This window comes from Coloeus monedula (genome assembly GCF_965178545.1).
Source record: "Coloeus monedula genome assembly, chromosome: 18".
Classification (NCBI taxonomy): Eukaryota; Metazoa; Chordata; class Aves; order Passeriformes; family Corvidae; genus Coloeus; species Coloeus monedula.
Window position 1 is genome coordinate 8,088,313 of NC_138798.1, and position 19,059 is coordinate 8,107,371.

Below are 19,059 nucleotides of genomic sequence, written 5' to 3' on the forward strand. Positions count from 1 at the left end.
GGTGTCCAACAGGAAGGACAGTCTCTATTAGTAGAGACTGTAAAACACTGTTGTCTGGTTATAACTATAACTGTAAAATACAGATGTCTGATTGCAACTAAGAAATCCACATTTTTTTTAAATAAAAAATTAAAGCTCTTTACAATTGTGCCATGAGCATGGTTGTCACTCAAGATTTCTGCTGACTTGCTAGCAGAAGGTTGTGAGTGAAGAGCCACCTTAAGGTGCTGGAGTGAGCTCTGAAATCTCACCTGCCAGAAAGGAACAGGGCTAGCCTGTACCTGGCCTAGAGGATTCAGAAGTGAAGGTGATGACAGCTAAATTATTACAAAAGTCTTCCTCCCAAGAATCACCGTCTTTGGCACCGCGAGAGGGAGAAAACAACTGGCATTCGTAAAGTAATAGAAATAAATCCCAAACACCAGCATTTGTACAGCAATTACATGGAATATTTATCACCACTGGAATGAATGGTGATCTCTGACCCTCTAACATTATTTGCAAGTGAATCCATTAGTTACAACTTCTTTCTCTTATCAGTACATGAGCCATAAAGCATTGCAGTCCTTAGTGTAGATGAGCAAGGAAAGAGGAGATTGTTTTTGTAGTAATGAGTGAAAAAGGAAGTAGGCTCGGGGCATGCAATGAGACAGTTGTTAAATTTAGTCCTTTAGAATGCAACTGCTATAGCAAGCCAAAAAATTACTCTGCAGCTTGACTTGGACTGTTGCAAAGGTTTGAGTTTAAAAGAGCAGATTTTTATAGTTAAGTCAATACTGGCTTCTGGACTGGTTTTGTTTTTAGCATATTTAAGATGCATCTACAAAGCCAACTTACAAATTAATAAATCTTTCCTTTAATTCAGTCTGCCAAGAACAAAGATAGAACACTGACTACTGCAGGAGCCATGTTAGTGATGTAAACCAAAGGACTGGGGATTAAACAAGGATTACTGAGCGCTAAATCAATGTGTTTCCTTTTCTGGCTGTGTGTTTGTGGTGTGAAAGTATGGATCATTACATAAAACATGGCACATGACTGCCTGGATTAATGCAAGACAATGTTACAGCAGTGCTGAGACAAAGTTTGATGAAAGCATGACCATTGTGCTACCAAGAAAGTGACAGCCATGACTAAGGAAGAAGGCAGGGGGGTTTCTGCTGATGCGTAATATTCTGAAATTCCAGCCTGGGTCCCCCTCCTGTAGCTTTTCCAAGTAAACTTGGCTGAATCTGTGTCCTACTCTTCTGGGACATGCTGGAGGTTTCTTTTATAATGCAAAGGAAGCTATCCAAAATTATGATCATACTGGGGGGAGTTGGCAATTCATGTAAGGATCTCACAGCATCAAATTAAATGAAAATACAACCTCTCAGTTGTGAAAGTTTTGCTCACCTGATTAATGGTATGAACTATAGCTGTACGTCCTATCAGCAGTGCTGTGTACTGCTTTATTCTGACCTCAGAGGAATTTGATTTGCAGTTCCGTTTGTAAGAGGAGGAGAAAGGGGAGGGAGGGGGTCAATCAAAACAAAGAAGTGACTTGTCCCTCTGAGATAGGTGATAGGAAGACTGTGGAAAGTATGAAGGGCCTTGGAGCAAACCACCAGCAGTGGCCAGATTCTCTATGGGAGAGGGACAAGGATGGCAGGAAGAGTACCTGGTGGAACCATACAATGATAGGTCCGGCTACTAAAACTCATACACCAAATTATTATAGTCTCAGACATATTTGCTTTTACTTCCCCAGCATCCTTTTTTAAAGGTGTTGGTACACTAGGAAATCCTGTAGACCACAATCTACACCTCTAAATAAGCCTGTGTTCACCCAGAGGAGAGTGTATTTATTTCTCTGCTATGAAGAGTCATAAAACCAGAAGCTGCAGTGCCACAAGGGATAGCAGCAGGAAGGACTGAGGTCCTAAAGCAGCCACATGCACTGCAGGAGAACCATCCTGGAATATTAACGATCTCCTTACATGAGAGTGACATGGCAGTGAAAAAAATATTAATTCTAATAATCCTCTGTTACAATTTGAAGTTCTAATAAACAAAAAAATAAAAGGAAACACAAAAAGCTGTTAAATTTACTTGAGATTGCAGCTAGGAGCTGTTTCTTTCTATTTTTTATTCTCGGTATACATAAACTAGGGCAGCAAGAAACCATAGAAATCCCCAGGCACTTTCTGGACAGCAATGATCTCTTTCCTACCAGTGGCAGGATTGATTGAGCCTGATTATGTCCAGATCAGGGAATCTGGTGAGGATGTTCGAATGCTGAGCCATTATTCTGCTCCATAGCTCTGGCATCTCACGCATGCAAAAGTACATTTTCCAGGCCCCCATGGCACTGCTTGCTATAAACATGTTCTGACACAGGTAAGAAGGCAGAGGGTATGCTGGGCCTATGGAATAACTTTAAACATGACAGAGAATGTGGCTGTGGCATTTGGCCTGATGGTAATTTTAAAAATTGCTGATGCAAAATCTCAGTGATTTGTGGATGCATTGTTTGTGTTCATGGAAAAGCATCTAGGCTGCTCTTAACATAATACTTAGAGTAAGTATTATCTGTTCAGATTTTTTTGCCTCAGATATTTTGATGGCATGCAGACCTGGCATCCTGCTAAATAGAGACATTGAGTCTTTATAGTTTTATCTCTTGAGCCCATCTGGTTTGAAGTAGTTGACAACAAGCAGGAAAGGGAATAAAATGAAAGACTCACTTCATGTTTGCTGAAATAAAAGAAATGTGCAAGGCAGTTCTCAAATAGAACCAGGCTGGGAGAAGGGCTGCCCCTCCCCACCCCTCCACTGCCCTTTCCAGATGATGGCTTTGCCTGCAGCCCCTCCACTCTCAGTGCTGGCACTTGCTGCCCATGGTTGGAGGTCACACCCCAGACAAAGGGCAGCTGAAGCAGCCAGGCTGGAGCACCGAGAGAAGGGGAACCATCTGCCCCCTGCAACGAGGAACAATGGAAGCATGAAGCAAGTGGAGTAAAAAAGCAAACATAAATGCCAAGCCCCTACCCATCATGCAAGCTAAAACCACTGACAATAGTGATAGTGCAAACACCTCACACTAAGGTGCTTCTGTAAGTTTTACATGTTGTTTATCCTGTTTTTCAGTCCTTTTTTGCAATTTGAAGCCCAAGGACATCAGTCTGAGTCCCTGGGCACCTATGCAGTCACTCCTGTGAAGGCAGGTACCGAGCACAGCACCCGAGGTGTCCTGCCCTGCCCACTGAAGCACCCAGTGGTTACCAGAGGGAGCATCAGGAAGGAGGATTACACTGCAGGAAAACATTCCCTTTCCTTCTCCATCTCCCAGGGACCACTAAGAGCTGTTCAGAGAGGTGTAGAACCCAGACTGGAGTGGACATTGCAGGTCACTTGCTCTCACAGTGCCCCTCTCACAGAGGTAATGGGAGGCTGTCCTTCGGCAGCTCCAGTCACGCCGGGAGCAGGAGATGGAAGCTACTCTGCAGCCTGGCAGGATGTCACAACATGCAGCAGCGAGCCTTGAAAATGTGTAGGGCCTCTTCTATCTATGCTGCTCCATCTCCTTATAGAATTAGGTCCTAAATGTGACTTTTCTGGCTCTCGTTCTTAATCACTTTGTTACCAGCGCAAATTTATAATTTTAACCTAAATAGAAGTGAGTGATTTATTGTAATTATTTTGTATAGGCTGCTCTTAATAAACTTTTTTTTAAAATCTGGAAAAACATTTAATTTCCCATATGGAAAGAACACATTTATCATACTTTACTTGGATATACTTGGCCAACTATTGCACATATATGCAAAACATATGTGACAAATTCAAGGCTGAATTTCATAAAACAGAAATGCTATGAAATGTGATATAATAAATATATTACACAGACATATGTGGCCAATTTATAAAACTATGGTATCTTTGGTAAATTTATAATAGGTCATTTCTGTTAATGGGGAGAATGAGTGTGTTTTTTCTGGCATATGCAACACACATAGTGCTTTACACAGCCCTCCTGAAGGACAGTGGGCCTTTGGAGACCAGACTTGTACATGTACAGACATTGTGTATATGGGACACGTCTGTGTTTTTCAAGATTAATGTATATCTTAAAAACCAGCTCTTCCTTTTTGCATCGATTGTGTGTGCAACATACTGGGCAGAAGTAAAAGTATGAAATACTATTCTTTGAGATTTGCAAACCTCTGATACACTATCTAGATTCCCACCGACAATGGGTGTCTCACTGTAACAGACAGCATATTTTATATGCACATGCTGAGCTCATGATAATGGCACTAGTAGAAATCTTTGGGTACAGTCACTTTCACCTAGTTTTGTCAAACACCTGTGTAAATTATGTATCTTACCAATCAGTTGAATTGGAATGACTAAATGAAGAACAAAATGCACATGTTTAGAAAAACGTTGAATTCATGCACAAGTACTGGCCTCCACACTCGCAGACTGGACTCTCAGTAACACCAGCTTAGAGCAACAGCTGAGTCATTGCTGGCTGAGTATCCTCAAATTGTAACTCACGGGTTACTGCCCCTTCTTATTTATGCCAGAGTGTTTCAAAGACCAAATCTTTGCTTTAATCCCCAAAACTGTATTTTCCTCTCAGATTGCGTATTTCCCGGCTCCGAAGATGAAGCTCTTCTCGTTTTCTGCGCGGGCCGGATCCACCGCGTGCCATGCCCGGCTCTTCCCTCTGGAGGGAGCCGGCTCTTCAGGCAGGGCCGGCCGGCGTGCGCGCAGCATCTTCCTCCCCTTCCTCCTCCTCCACCGCGGCCGCGAGCCAGCGATACCTGCAGGGAGCCCCCGAGGTGACCATCGGCACTGGGGCTGTCCCTGCCCACACCGCCACACAAACGGCGGGTCAGGCCAAAGCACCCGCGGTCTCAACCCATCAGGAAACCGAACAACAGAAGGCAAAGCACAAAGAACCAACACATGTATGTGCGCACACACGCTCTTCCCTCGCTCTCCAGCCCAGCCGTGTTCAACAGGCTCACGGCAGATTTTTGAGCTCTTTGGATGATGGTGCTGAAACTTGCTTTGCAGGTACTGCTGCGTCTGCTCTTCCAGCCTCCTCCAGGCAGCAGGGCTCAGCTTCTGCCCCCCAGCCCTAACCTGGGGCTACCTGACTTGTTTCTAGCAGCTACCTGCTTTTCTTATTCCTTACAGATCAAGGTACAACTGCCCTTTGGTGAGGGATCCAGCATCACGGGCTGAAATCCACTTGCTGGAGAGAAAGAGGAGTGCTTGGTGGGACAGGACAGTGCCCCAGCTGAGCTGGCCCTGAGCCATGCAGCCCCACTAGCCACGGCTCCTTGTAGAGATGAACTGGAAGCCTGTAGCTCATGGGAGACCCACACTGTCCCCCAGCAGCCTGCTGCCTGAAGAACACCCTTCTATACCTACTTCAGTCCCCGGGTCATTCTCCACCCTGAAACCCACTGTTATACACACTACAGCAGGAAAGAAGCCAAAGCAGTTCTCTCCTGGCCATGGCCACGTGTATGTGTGCTTGAGATGGACTGAAGAGATGCTAAGACCGCAGGATGCTGAGAGGCAGCTGCTGGGAACTACCTGCACAGTTCTAGCCAGAGGGTTGTGGGGCCTCTCTGAAGAAAAGGAAAGACTAAAGAGAACATCTATGAATTGTGTAAACAGTGCACATGCACACTGCAAACACACTGGAGTCTCATCCCCATGGCTCCTATCCTACATTGAATTTAGTCAATTCCACTAGCAAGGAAAGAATAAAATCAACTGCAAAAAGCCATTTCTGAAACTGGAGCTATCCCCAGTGTTTGGGTTAAGTGATTAAGCAAAGGCCGCCCTTGTTCCACCAGCGTGTGCCTAATCCTGGATTTATCCACTGAGCTAAGTGATGTGGTTTTAAGGCCTCAGAAGCAATCACTGAACTCAGTCTGTACCTCTGGAAAACAGAGCTAGATGGCTAATTTATTCTCTAGCCCTATTTGGAAGAGACAAAGGGTGCTTGTAACCCCCCCACTTGGGCCTGTTTTACAGAAGCTTTTAAATACACTTCATGTGTAAGTGCTTCATGTGACTTGAGGTGACCACAAGTGGAAATACTGCCTGGAAATGCCGCCTTCTTTCCTAGTGTGTGCTGTGGACCTTGGTGACAGCACAGGCTGAGTGAAGTTTAAGCAGACAAGTAATCAAATCTTACAAAGTCATTTGTCAAATGAATCTACAATACACAGATAATGCATAGCCTGTACGTGATATATCCTGACTACAGGCTGATAGGTAATATGACATTAAAGTGTTAGAGATTTTCTGTGATTTTCAAAAGGCTTCTATTAGTCCACCTGCAGCATTATGGGGTTTTGTTTATTTGAAGTGGATTTTTTGTTGTGATCAAAAAATAACCCTTTTTGCTTTCTGTATCTGTAACACTCCCATCCAGTGAGACAGACATTGCTATGGAAGGAGGGACACCATTCAAAGCCCTGAGGAATCTTGATTTAAGGATTAAAACACAACACAAACTGGACTGCTAACATGCTTCATGTGAACATATCTAAGCACCTTGCACGTTTGGTGGACTAAATGCAATGTTAAAAATACCATTTTCACAGTTCAGACTGTAGCCTTGATACATGGTCTCCTTCCCATTCAGCCTCAGGACTTCTGTAGTGGTTCTTTAGCACAGGATACAGACTGGTGATCCTGAGGGCCCACTGCCCACAGCCATAGCTTGAAGTTCTGTGATTTTCTATTCTTCTAACAAATATCAGTTTAAAAATCCTTCAGTCAAGGCAAGGACCTTGAGCCACTTTGTTAAGGGCACAGTTTAGTCCTGACATCTTGGGTCATTCTATGTGTTCTTAAAGAGAACAGGTGCTTACCAATACAAACAGATCTTTTTTCACCTAGGAACCCCAACCTTGTGAACTGTTGTATTGTGATAGATTACCACAACCATGGGCACCTGCAGCAAGCAGGGACTGAAGGGAAGGAGCAATCACCTATGGACAGCCACTGTTTGCTCAGACTAAGACCCTTCCATATTTAAATAACTTCATTTTGTAGGGGAGGCTTAGACTTCAGGGCAGACAAACTGACAAATATACACAAATAATCAAACAAGAAATGAAGGAAAGAAAGAAGAGGAAAAGTATTTATAAATGTCACTGTCCAATGTCTTTTCAATTTAAATGAAATAAGATTATCTACATATATCTACAAATATCTACATGTATCTACACTGTTTGCAGATATGATTCTTTGGTTGTCTTCACTTTTTTCCTACACTGCAACTATCAAGAAAAAAAAAGTGTTTGTATAATCTTTGAAGGAAATAATAAATATAACAACTTCATTAAAAGTTTGACCAAAGCTTTGGCACTAATCAGTTTACAGATAACAAATCATACTGAAAACTCTGAAATAACAGCGGCAAAGCAATAGAGCACATCCGAGAGCCATTTCCCACTGACTAATAATAAGCACAAGGCTATTTTACATCAGCCTTTCTGAGAACATTAATTATGGTTTAGTCAGACACTAAGAATCTCACAATTCACTGCAAATGTCAAATAAAATACATATTTCTTGCACAAGTCTTTTTTTATGGATCCAGATATATTTTTTAACAGAAAAAAAATTACATAAAATATTCATGGTAGCCTGTATCCCTTCTTAAACCTTTCCAAAAAGGTTTTGGAAGCCCAAAGCCCACTGCCAGAGACAAAATAAACATTGCTATTAACACTGCCACTTGCACAAGGGAAAGAACATGTTTTAAAGGGTTTGTAATGAAAATGCACAAACATGGATTAATAGATTATTTTAGAGGAAAAAAACCCCATCTTTTAATAGAGTCATGTGGAAGAATCAGTAAAGTGTTCATAATACTGTATACCAACACAGCTGAGGAGCTGCTCAATACCTTCTCAGAACACAAAGGGACTGCCTTCTATGAGTATCTGACAAAAACACAAGCTAACTATTCAAAACACATCACTGGGGAAACTGTGATGAACAGGGCCATCTTTTTAACAGTAAGGAATGACTACTGAATGAAGAGATTAAAAAAGAAAAAAAGTACTTACCAGCATTAAGAGGGAAGATGCAGCAAGCAGGTAGTGCAGAATAGGTGCTTTAGGACTACTGCAGTTTGGGTCAGCCAAATATAAGGGGTGAGGCAGTCTGAGAAAAAACACCCTGAAATCCCTCTAAAAGGCACCTCCACGGGAGAGCATTCAAGAGCTTGTGAAAGGATGCGTGAAGGCAGGACTGCGAGAGGCTGCCTGGGAAGCAGGTGAGAACACACAGCCTGAACTTTGCAGATATTCCCTCACCCCCAGGCTGGTTTTTGAACCTTTGCATGTATTGTTGGGAAAACAAGATGCAAACACAGCTGCACGTGGCTGTGCTCTTGGCCACAGGCCCGTCTCAACAGCTCCAGAAAGTGCTGCTATGGTTACGGCATCGCAGTGAACCCCAAAACTTACGAGTGGGTCAGAGCCGGAGGAGAAGTGGAAAATTTGTTCTGGCAGTGAGGATTCAAAGCGTTCCCTTAAACTAAATTCTGCTTCCCCCAAGAAATCTCCTCAAAGAACCACCTGAGCCACCTATGACCGAGCCCTCGGGGTGCCCTGGGTTGGGACAGACTGACACCGACATATGCAGGACGACACGCGGCTCCCAGCCGGCCCCACAGCCCCTGCTCGGTGCTCACGCACAGGCCCCGTGGGCAGAAAACACCCGTGGGCACCGCCAACACCGGCGGTAACACCAAACCTCCATCAGAACAGCCGGCGGTTGAGTGAGAGGGGACAACCCACTTCACCGCTGCCGCATCCCCGTCCTCCCACTGCATCCCAGCCGCCCGACGGTCCTCGGTGCCCGGCACGAATGGAGGCGCTGGGGAACAGGGAGATAAGGTCATATGGCTTCATTTATCAAAGTGCAGCCGCGGGTCACACCGCGATGGAGCTCCCGGCACCTCCGCCCTCACAGCCCCCGCAGGGCGAGGCGCGGGTCGGGGCCCGGCTGCTGGCGATTGGGCTGTGCGGCTGTCGATCAGGGCAAGCTGGCCAACCAGCTCACCCGTAAGGCGGGAGGTGAGGGAAAGGCGGGAAGGGGGAGCGCGGTGTCTCTCGTGGCGCCGGTGCCCCGTTACCGGGGCCCGTAGTCGTAGCCGGCGGGCGCCCCGGCCGGCGAGTACATGTTGGCGGCCGCCGCCGCCGCGGCCGCCGCGTTCATGTGATGGTGGTGGTGATGGTGGTGGTAGCTGTGCCCGCGGATGCTGGGGAGGGGGTAGGGGGCGGGCCGGCTCTTCGCCCCCAGGTAGTGGTCGTAGGCGGCGGCTGCCGCCGGCGGGTACTTGTAGGGATGGTGATGCAGGGGCTCCGACGTGGCCGGCTCCAGGCGCAGTTCGTGGTGCGGCGGGCTGGGCCGGCCCCCGGGCGCCCCGGCCAGCGGCACCAGCCCGCCGCCTCCGCCCGGCAGCGCGGGGCTGAGCACGCGGGACATGAGCTGCTGGTGCGCGGCCTCGGCCTGGTGCAGCGCCGTCCCGCCCGCCTCCCGCTCGAACTCCCGCCGGCTCTCGGCAGCATCTGCGGGGGCAACAGCGTCAGTGCGGCCGCGCCCGCGGGACGCGCATCCGAACACACGGGGAAGAGGCGCAAGAAGGGAAAAGCGGGGCTGCGAGCGGGGCGTGCAGCAGCGGCATGCGGCAGGAACGGAGCTGGCGGGACGGGACCTTCTGACTGCGATAAATGGAGCTGAGTTGACTGACAAGCTGGTACACGCCTGACATTTTTGCAATTGTATAACACTAAACAAATACAGACTTCCCTTTATTTTGCAGGCCCGGAGTGAGTTGGAAGAAAGGCCTTCGGTTTTCTTTGCAGTTGTTTGCTCTGGGTAATGGAAAAGCAGTCAATGGGCAGAAGTGCTGTTCGACCTGACTGCAGCTCCTGAATGGAGTGGGTCGGCCCTAGCGCGCTGCCGAGGTGCATTAAAAGGGCAATGTGAGAACCTGTGGCCAGCACTGCATCCCTGCCTGAAAAGCTGAGTTTGTTGCCCAAAAGTTGAAAATGGAACTCTAAAGGCAAAGGGCAGTGTTTTTTAAAGCAGCAAAGTTTCTTAAGCATATAAGCATCTTAAACAGTAAGTGTTGTAGTCCAAGGAAGAATGAATTAGGCTATGAAGGTGGGTACTTTTGTTTAAAAAATAGGTGGTAGCACAAAGCTCGTTAGCAATGGGGCTGTGCACCAGCACAGTGAGCAAGGCTGGCTCCAAGCATGCATGCACAGGCCGTGCAGACCAACAGGGCCTGGGTGATGGGCTGGCCTGCCCATTGGGGGCTCTCACCTTTCTCTGTCCCATTCTGGTGGGCTGGGGAAGAGACTGGATTCCGGGATCTGGCAAAAGCACTCATGAGAGGAAGAGCCCCTGGCCTGTGGTTCCTGGGCCTGGAACAGGAAGGGGGGAAGTGATACAGAGCTGATGGTCCAACAGAACGAGCAATTGGAGCATTCCCTCTCTGAGCTGCAGCTGGCAAAAAATAGTGTCCCAAACAATACAGCTGGCCCAATACCATGTCCCCCTCCATGCAAGCCTTGTGCAAATGTAAACTGGGCAGATGCATGTGAAATAGGGTGAGTGGGGTGTAGCCATAATCAGTAAAGGCACAGCCTTACCAGTCCTCAGGGTCACAGTCTCTGAATCCCTTGGCAAAAGGGTTGCTGGCGATCTTCAGCTGTGTGATCTGTAAGGAGAAGTGGCAAAATGTCTCAAAGCAGCACACGGGACTCCCAGGCCAAACAGTGAGTGTGTCCCTGAGCAGGCTTTGGGATTCAGCAGTGCCTGGTGTAACAAAGAGGGTCCAGGTGGCCAGTGGAACCAGGGTGCTCTCTGCCACAGAGTACAAGCATGTGCTTGCCCTCTGTCAGAAAATGCGGGCTAATATGCTACCTAGTATGAGTTCAAGGTGAAGGGAGAGGCAGTGTGAGTCGGCTGCAAAACCTGAGTAAATGCACTTGTAAGAAAATGCCACATTATATGGGTCACCACTGGAGCAGCTAAGACAAATCGCTGGATAAATCATACTTATGTATTTATTTAATTCGCCAGGGAGAAGGCAGGACATTTTCTATATTTAAGCAAATCCACGGATAAAGTATGTGATTGTGAGTTTCCGGAATGGGTTGAAAAACAAACTTTAAGCCCCTCAGTGACAGTTCCAGCCTTAGAGGTCAAACTGATAGAAAGCAGGAGAGAAAGAGCAGCTGTCCGGAGCCATCAGGCAAATGCCAGCCGGGGAAGGACTCCGGAGCCCCTTAAAGGCACAGCCTTTCTCTGGCCTCGCCGCCTCCACCGGGGCGAGGTGCGGCCCAACCGCAGCATCCCGGAGAGACCACCGGTCGATTTGCTCGGAGCCACTGCAGAGGGTGACACTGCCGCCGGCTGCTCATGGACAGCCCCGAGACACAGCCGCGGCGTGGGCAGCCTAGGCGCGGAGCGAGGCGGTTCGGAGCAGCGCTGAAAAGCCCCCGCCGCTCTGAAATCGTATTTCCACCCGCTGCTGGCATTCCTGCTCTTTACATTACCCTGATGCGATTTAAAGGAGTAATTGGATTAACTGCTGCCCAGAGATCTGCATCAGATTGGGGTGGGGGTGTTTTGTTTCATTTTTAACATATAATTGTATTCTAGGGAGGGACAGATAGCTACGAGCTTAAAGCAGTAAAATCGCAGATTTATTCAAACAAATTGTGAGTGACATTTCGCAGCGGGAAGCCTGTAGTTTCCCCACTAGCCCCGGTCTCGGGTTTACATAGGTAATGAGGTCCCCCGGCAGGGGGAAGCTGGCGATGGGGCTAGAGCCCACGTCGCTTCCTCGGCGTACACCGATGCAGCTCTGCGCAGCTTCCCGGCTATCGGGTTCCTTGCGCTGTCAGGAATGGGTTTAGCAGATGGGGAGGAGAAGGCGGGAATACCCCCAGGCACCCCCGCCGCCGGCGGACACCCGCAGCCCGGCCTCCAACCCGGGAGCCGGACGAAGGGGCTGAGCCAGCGCCGGATGCACCCGCATCCATGGTAGCTCCGGGGCGACCCCAACCCCCGCTTTTGGTTGCCCCGAGCTCCGCTGCTGCCTCACCCGGTGGTTCTGGTAGGCGGTCACTGCCGTGAAACGCGTCTCCTCGAAGACGAAAGTTTTGAAGTTCTCCTCCGCGTACTTCTCGCTGTCTTTCCGGGGGTCCACGTAGACCACGTGAAAACGCGGCTGGTATCTGTGCATGGAGTTCAAAATGATCTGAATGATAAAACGAGCAAGGAGACAATAACTGATCCAGACGGAGCATGGAGAGAGGAGAGCACAGCCTCGGCCCTGCCGGCTCCGCTGCCCGGGGCAGCAGCGGGGCTGGGGCAGGATCGGGGCTCAGAGCCCCCGGGGAGGGGCGCGGGCGGGGTCACCCCACGGGAACCACAGTACGGGGAGTTCCCAGCCGGTGCAGCCCCGTTTTGGACATCTTCTCCCGGGAACACTTACATGCCCGTTGTCATCCAGCAAATTGTTGGTCAGTTTGAGCTTATCGAAGGAAACGATCTGCTTCATCCACTGCGCCCCTTTGGCCGGGGAGTCCGGGTGGTAATGGACTCTCCCGGGGGTGGCGGGGTCGGCTTTGCCGGCCACCAGCCAGGAGGAACTGTGGAAGGCGTACCTGCGGGAGGGGAAGGTACCCTCAGCCGCGGCCGGGGGGCTCCCGCCCGCGTCCCTGCAGCGGCGCCCCGAACGGCCGCAGTACCCGGGCCCCGCAGAACCCGGGCCGGGACAGATGCCCTGGCCCACCGAGGGAGAAACACTGCCTCTCCATCGCTCCCGCTTCCTATGGCCACGAGAGAAATGAGCTCTTTCCTGCAGCCAGAATTGCTGCGAAGGGGATATAGTATTTTATCAGGTCGGCGATGGAACTGTCGTGAGAGAAATCTACAGGATGGAGGAAATTTATAGCAACCAGTGTAGATTTGGGAGAGAAGCCACAAAAGCTCCCCCTTCCTCTAAGAAAAAACGGTGAAAGAGAGCCCTCTATACAGTAATATTCTGGCTTAAAGTGAAGAGTGGAAAGTTGTGTGTAGATTAATAGCAGGTTCAGAATTTAGCAATCTTGTTTCATTCTTTCAAAGTACATATTCAACAGTAACATTTAAAACAGAGAAACCAATCTTCTATACACGTGTTTACTTTAAAAGCCAGTGTTTGCACAGGGGGAATTAGACACCATTGGACTTGAGCAGAAACATTACTTTTTAAAGATATACTCAATTGGATGTTATATATCCTACTTCCCTTGACAAGCAAACATTTCTAGGACGCCCTGAGAATTTGGATATCTGTCTAAATATTTATATATCGGACCCTGCGATTCCTATGCGGGCTGTCTGCTCGGCGTCCTGATCTGAAGCTAAATACATAATGCGCCTTTCACTGTCTTAAAATTAAAGGGGTTCCAAACCAGACTGCATCGCTGCCTTGTGAGTCGGCAGTTTCCAAGGCCTTCCTACACTGCCGCTGGAAACAATGGCAGAATTTTGTGGCTTGGGTGGCTGGTGCCTTTGCAGAGCACAAAACCCACTCTCTTCTCCCAAGCACCTAGTAAGCTCCCCAGCGGGCACGGCACAGCTTCGGCACATGCGCTGAGAGGCCACAGCACTCCAGGAGCACCGAAGGGATTTTTGTTAAGCGGCAAAGAGTGTTTGCCGGTGGAGACGTGTAGCAGTACGACAAGGAGAGCTTTTCTGGGCGGGAAAAGGAAGCTCCTGCCCTGTGCCCGGTGGAAACCTGCCCTTCTGCCCATGCCGGTCTGTCCCCGGCTGCCAGCAGGCCTGGTGCGAAGGCTGAGGGGGCCCTGCGGTCCGTGCAGCCGCTCCTGGCCCCAGACTGCTTGCAAGGGTGCGAATGAGACCCCAGGTCAGCTGCATCCCGCATCCCTTCCCTGTGTCGCACCAACAGGTGTCACGCCCAGAGGACAGGAGCAGGGGGTGGGCAGAGACCCACCAGCCCCTACGGCTCCGAGAACCGCGGAACAGGCTAGGTGTTTGTTACTTGCCGGTATCGCTTGTCATCCACCGGGACGAAATCCATGAGGAGCATGTAGTCAGCCATAGGGTCCATCCCGAATATCTTCACCTGGAAGGTGGGGAACATGCGCCTGGCACAGAGAGGAGAGAGAGAAGTGCTAAGCTGAGGAGCAGCAGGGAGCCCCGAGGGGCCGGCGCGGGTCTCTTCCCCTGCAGCTGCTCCAATACCCGCCCGGCTGTGATGGTAAGTCCCCTTGCAGAAACCACCGGCCGGAGGAACAGGCAGATACGCTCAAGCTGCGTGGGGAGAGCGGCTACCGTGTTCCCCAGCCCTCGGCAGCATCCCGAAAGGCGAGCCGGGGCGGTCCTGCCTCTCCCGCCGGCTCCGGGACCCTTCGTTTCAGACACACGAAATGTCCCATCGCAGTGGAACAAAGAGGCCAAGGGGAAAAAGAGCATCCTCGGCCTTTGCTATGGGGAGATCAAGTGAAAAGAACTTTCCCCATCATTTCAGCAAGGCAAGTCCCTGGTCTGCGGACCCGCACTCAAGCCTCGGGAGTCTCGGGCAGCCCGTGGGGGTCACATCTAAAAACTCCTGCGAACAACACGTGGTGACCAAGTTCCCACTTGTGCAGCTTCTGTACCCACCAAACTGCACCCGTTTGAAAGCAGTGGCTGCAGCAGCAGCGTGGCCCCTTAGGGCCTGCGGGAGACCTCTCCCAGCCCGGAGGGGCAAACGCTTCCCCCCGGCGGGCAAGGGCTAGAGGGCAACGGGGATCTCCCGGAAAGCCCCGTCCCTGATCCACTTCATTGCAAGAGCCCGGTCGGACTCCCGGTCCCCGCACTTTTGCGGGACGACAGCAGAGCGGAAAGGAGCCCAGGGCTCCCGAGCAGGGCAGGTCAGCCCACGGGGCTGTTCCCCCCGGTTCTTCTCTGCGCAGGCCCCCGGGGACCCAAAGCTAAGCCGAAACGCGGATCCCACGCTCAGGGAGGGCACGATTCCTTCAAGGGGCTGCAGGACAAATGCGATCGGTGGTGGGCTAAGGGAAGAGGCCGGGACGGCCCACCCGTCTTTCCCTCCTGCATCTGCACACACCGGGACCAGGGCCTGGCCCGCGGCTCCCCGGCGGGACACGTCGAAGACGTGTCCTGGCGTCGAGGCTCGTTATGGCTTCGTTTTGTTTTACAGAATAATAAACCAAGGGAGTGACGGTGGGCAATATTTTGGGAAGCGGGTTTGCAGCCATTGAAAAACCAAAGTCCCAACCTCCCCCGAACAAACAGCCCCATCAAACCCGGACACAGAGAGTCCCCCCGGCTCGTTCTCGGGGAGTACTGCCGGACCTGCTATTATGGGCCGCTGTCCCCCTCTGAGGGGCGATGGGGCAGCGCGCCTCTGGCTCCGCAGCTCTTCCAGATCGGGCCCAGCACTGCCGGGCTGCATAGGGATCGGGCGGCTGCGTCTCCCTCTCTGTAAGGCTTTAGCAAACTCTGGAGGACGTTTTCAGTCGCTCCTTCTGTTATTATTATTTTTAAACGTGTAAAAGCCCCCATTAGCTCCAATTCCGGTGTTTCTTGTTTTAAAACTTAGTTTTAAAACAAACAACCTGAGATGATAAGACCCATCTAGACAAACAGCAGGGCCAGCCCAGAGGCGCTGGGGGAGAACAGGATTTGCAGCGCCTTCCCCGAGCCTTTTCCTGCTGGTTTTACCCCGTTTTCTCCTGTTTTTACTCGCCTGTCTGGAGATTCGACGGTGTCATAAAGTAAACGAAGAAAAGGGTGGGGGCAAAGCCCCCGATTCGATTCGAGTTGGTTAATTTTCGAAACTTTTTGAAGTGGGATATTTGCAATTTTTTCCCTCTTCTTGGAGAGCTAAGAAAGCCAGATCGAAGAACTCCTGTTTTCAGAGAGCCTCCGCCTGGAGCCTGAACGACCTTTTCCGCTAAGGAAAGCAACGCCGAGCCCGGCGCCGGGCTCAGGGGCCGCGGCCGGAGACAGCGGGCTGTGCGACCCGGCGCCGGGGCAGGCACCGTCTGAGGGAAATCCCGCCCGGGTCCCGCAACGCAGCGCCGGCTTCTTTTGCACCGGGCACCACGATGATTGTTTTATTTTAGGAAATTGCTAATTTTAAAAAAAATTAAAAAGGCAACTGCGTACATGTAAGCATGTTTCATTTTTTTGCACTTTCGGGACCCTCAAAATCGCTGACGGGAGAGCGGGAGCGCACGGTCGCGGTCACAGCTCTTGCCAGACCGTTCGGAGCGGAGTCCGACCCTCTCCCCCGGCCATCCCGCCGCAGTCAGCCCCGGGGCGAACTGAGAGCAAGCAACGGGGGGTTCCTTAATTTGTTTGTTTTTCTTTTCTCCCCCCGGCCAGATCGCTTTAAACCAAGGCAAGAGTCAGAGCCTGGACAATTCGCAGCTCTGCGCGGAGCCTGGCGGGGAAAAGCTTCGCAGCTCTGCCCGAGCCGCCGCGGCCGCGGCTCTTCCCGAGGATCTCCATTAAATGCAGTAACTAACAACTGTAATTGGGACTCCTCTTCCCCCCATATGTTTTGCTCGTTTCTAACGCGATCTCATTTGCCGCTTTCTTTGTTTCCTGGCCAGGAGCGGGTTCCTGGCCCCGGAACCGCGTCGCGGCGGCCGGAGCAGAGCCGAGAGCAGCCGGGTTCAGCCGGGCTCGTTACTCGATAATCGGGAAATGCAACAGCCCTGGAACACGCTTCAAGGTGCAGAATTAGGGTCTGTTCTCGTCTCCGCCGGAAAGAAAAGATCTGCCCGTGCTAAGAATGTATTTAGCAGGTTTTGCACAGTTTGCGTGTTCGTTTTTTCCTTCCCCCGTGTCGTTGCTGTCTGCCCCGGGAGCACACACTGTCCTCCGTAAACACGGATCGAAGTCCCGTGTGGGGTCACAGCCGAAGGCGCCCGGAGGAGCACAGCGCCCTTTCCAGCTGGAGTGAAACCCAGTGCCCTGCCTGCCGCCCTCCGCACGCCTTCGCCGTCAGCCCGCAGCAGCCGCGCATTCTTCCGCAGTATCGAGGCCTTCGGGCCGCAAGAGCTCGCAGATTTCGCCCCAGGAGAAGGCAAGGATCAAATGACGGTGATCGCTGGGCCCGACCGCTCCGCGACTCGCCCTTGGGCAGCTTCAATTTCCCCCCAAACTGCTAATTCAACCGCTCGCGGCCGGATCCTCCCGCCCCGACTAGCCTGGGTGCCCAGGTCCGGAGGGAGCGGCTGGAGAGCCGGGGCCGCCGGGGAGCTCCGCACTGACCTGCCTGCCTTGGTGACGATCATCTCGGTGCCCAGCTGGTTGAACTCGTCCCACAGCGCCTTCATCTCTAGCTGGACGCTCACGTTGGCCACCTTCGGATTCTTCTTCACCGGCGCCTTGGCCGCGGTGGCCGACCCCGCGGAGCAGCCCGAGACTGTGGCCGGCCCCGCAGCGGCTCCCCCGGCGCCCTCGGGCTGCTCGGGGCCTGGGGGCGGCGGGTTGGTCCCGGCCGCCGCCGGCGCCCCGCCGAAAGGGTAGCCGTGCTGGGGCTGGGGCGGCGGGTGCGGGTGCTGCTGAGCCGTGCAGGGCTCGTAGTGCGGCGGCTCATGCTGTCCGTACGGGTCCCCCGGGGAAGGGGAGAGGTGGTACCCCCCGGAGGCGTTCAGGCTGCTCAGGCTGTTGGCCGTGAAAGCTGCAACATCGCAAAAATGGGACAGCTGGGTGAGCCAGGGGCTGGAGATAGCTGAAATCATTCCAAAAACAGGCGGTCAGGGCTCCGCTCCGGCTCCCGCTTTCCCCCCAGCTCCGCGCCGCTCCGCGCGGCCCCCGCCTCCGCACCGGCTCCGCGGGGTGCCCTCCGCCTCCTCTCCTGCCCCGCGCCCAGCCCAGCGGGGCGCCTCCCCCTTTCCGCTTTGCTTGGCCCCAGCCCCGCTCCCCCCGGGGCAGGCGGGGAGCTCGCTGCTCCCGCTGCCTGCCTGCCTCGGCTCTTTTTTTTTTTCCCCTTTTTTTTTCTTCTATTTTTTTTTTTCCTTTGCAAACCCGAGAGGTCTGCCAAGAGCCGCGGCGGTGCAAAGCCCGTGCTATCTCTGCAGGCCTCCCTCGCCACACACCACTCGGGACAAAGAAAACTCCCTCCTTTCGCCCCCCCTTCAAAAAAAGGGAGGAAAAAAGAAAAAAAAAAAAAAAGAGGAGTGGGGGAACTCAGAAAAAATATCGGCTCTTATTTCCGCGTAGCTACGCTGCTGCAGGTAACGTCCTTCACTCTGGAGCCGCGGGGCTGCGGCTGACAGGGGAAGTCGGATTTGGTTTGGCAATGCCCCATTCCTTCCATCCCTGGGCGAGAAAGGGGAACAGGCCGGGACCAGAGCAAAGCTCCGGGTCCGCGCCGAGGAGCACCGGCATGGCCCCGGCTGCACAGCCCTCGGCCGCCGGCCCGAGCGGGCCCTGCAGCGCATGACAGGCCGCCCCGGGGAACGGCCGGCTCCTTCGGATTCCCTCCGATGCTGAAAAGCTCCTCGAGGTCCCGACAGTCTCTTGCGTTATTTCCGACGCAGCCCGCAGGCCGGACAGGGGCTGCGGAGCCGGTGGGAGCCGAGCCCCGGCCTGCCGCTGCCCCGGGCACGGCCAGCGCTGTCGGGGGATGCTTTCAGCACCTCCGAGAAGAAGCGGGTCCCAGCGGCTGAGCCGTCGAAAGCTGCTACAGGGCCACGGGCAATGCCCTTCTCTGAGGGAGGGCTCCAGGGGCCCAGGCGTGCCGGGAGGAACGTCAAAGCCCCCTCCGACCGGCCCCGCGGGCAGGCCGCGTTCTGTGCGTTGCCCCTGGCCCGGCTGCCGGCCCGGGCCGCGTGAAAACCCTCGGATACGCGGTGGCCGGTGGTCCCGTCCCCACAGCCCTGCGGGGCAGAGCGCGGCACTCACCTTCCATGTCCCTGGTGACGGTGCTGAAGTGCATCTTCTCCGGGCGGCAGCCGGGGCGGGCGGGCGCGCTGCGGC

At 52.5% G+C, this 19,059-nt stretch overlaps 1 protein-coding gene across 1 annotated transcript; it reads right to left on the reverse strand.

Moving 5' to 3' along the window:
- Positions 1–7,522: 7,522 nt before the first annotated feature.
- On the reverse strand, positions 7,523–17,890 carry TBX1 (T-box transcription factor 1). Its single transcript, XM_082293264.1, has 7 exons — positions 17,347–17,890; positions 14,103–14,204; positions 12,545–12,716; positions 12,152–12,307; positions 10,692–10,759; positions 10,363–10,463; positions 7,523–9,602 (listed from the first exon to the last, which is right to left on the reverse strand). The coding sequence occupies exons 1-7, from the start codon at positions 17,817–17,819 to the stop codon at positions 9,163–9,165; spliced, it is 1,512 nt and encodes a 503-aa protein (XP_082149390.1). The 5' UTR covers positions 17,820–17,890; the 3' UTR covers positions 7,523–9,162.
- Between the last annotated feature and the right edge of the window lie 1,169 nt (positions 17,891–19,059).

Coding starts and splice junctions, on each gene's coding strand:
- TBX1 (XM_082293264.1), bottom strand. CDS start 17,819: ATGATTTCAGCTATCTCCAGCCCCTGGCTCACCCAGCTGTCCCATTTT. Junction 12,717..14,102: donor GTGGATGACAAGCGATACCG/GCAAGTAACAAA, acceptor CCCCTCCCGCAG/GTACGCCTTCCACAGTTCCT. Junction 10,760..12,151: donor CCGCCTACCAGAACCACCGG/GTGAGGCAGCAG, acceptor TTCTCCTTACAG/ATCACACAGCTGAAGATCGC.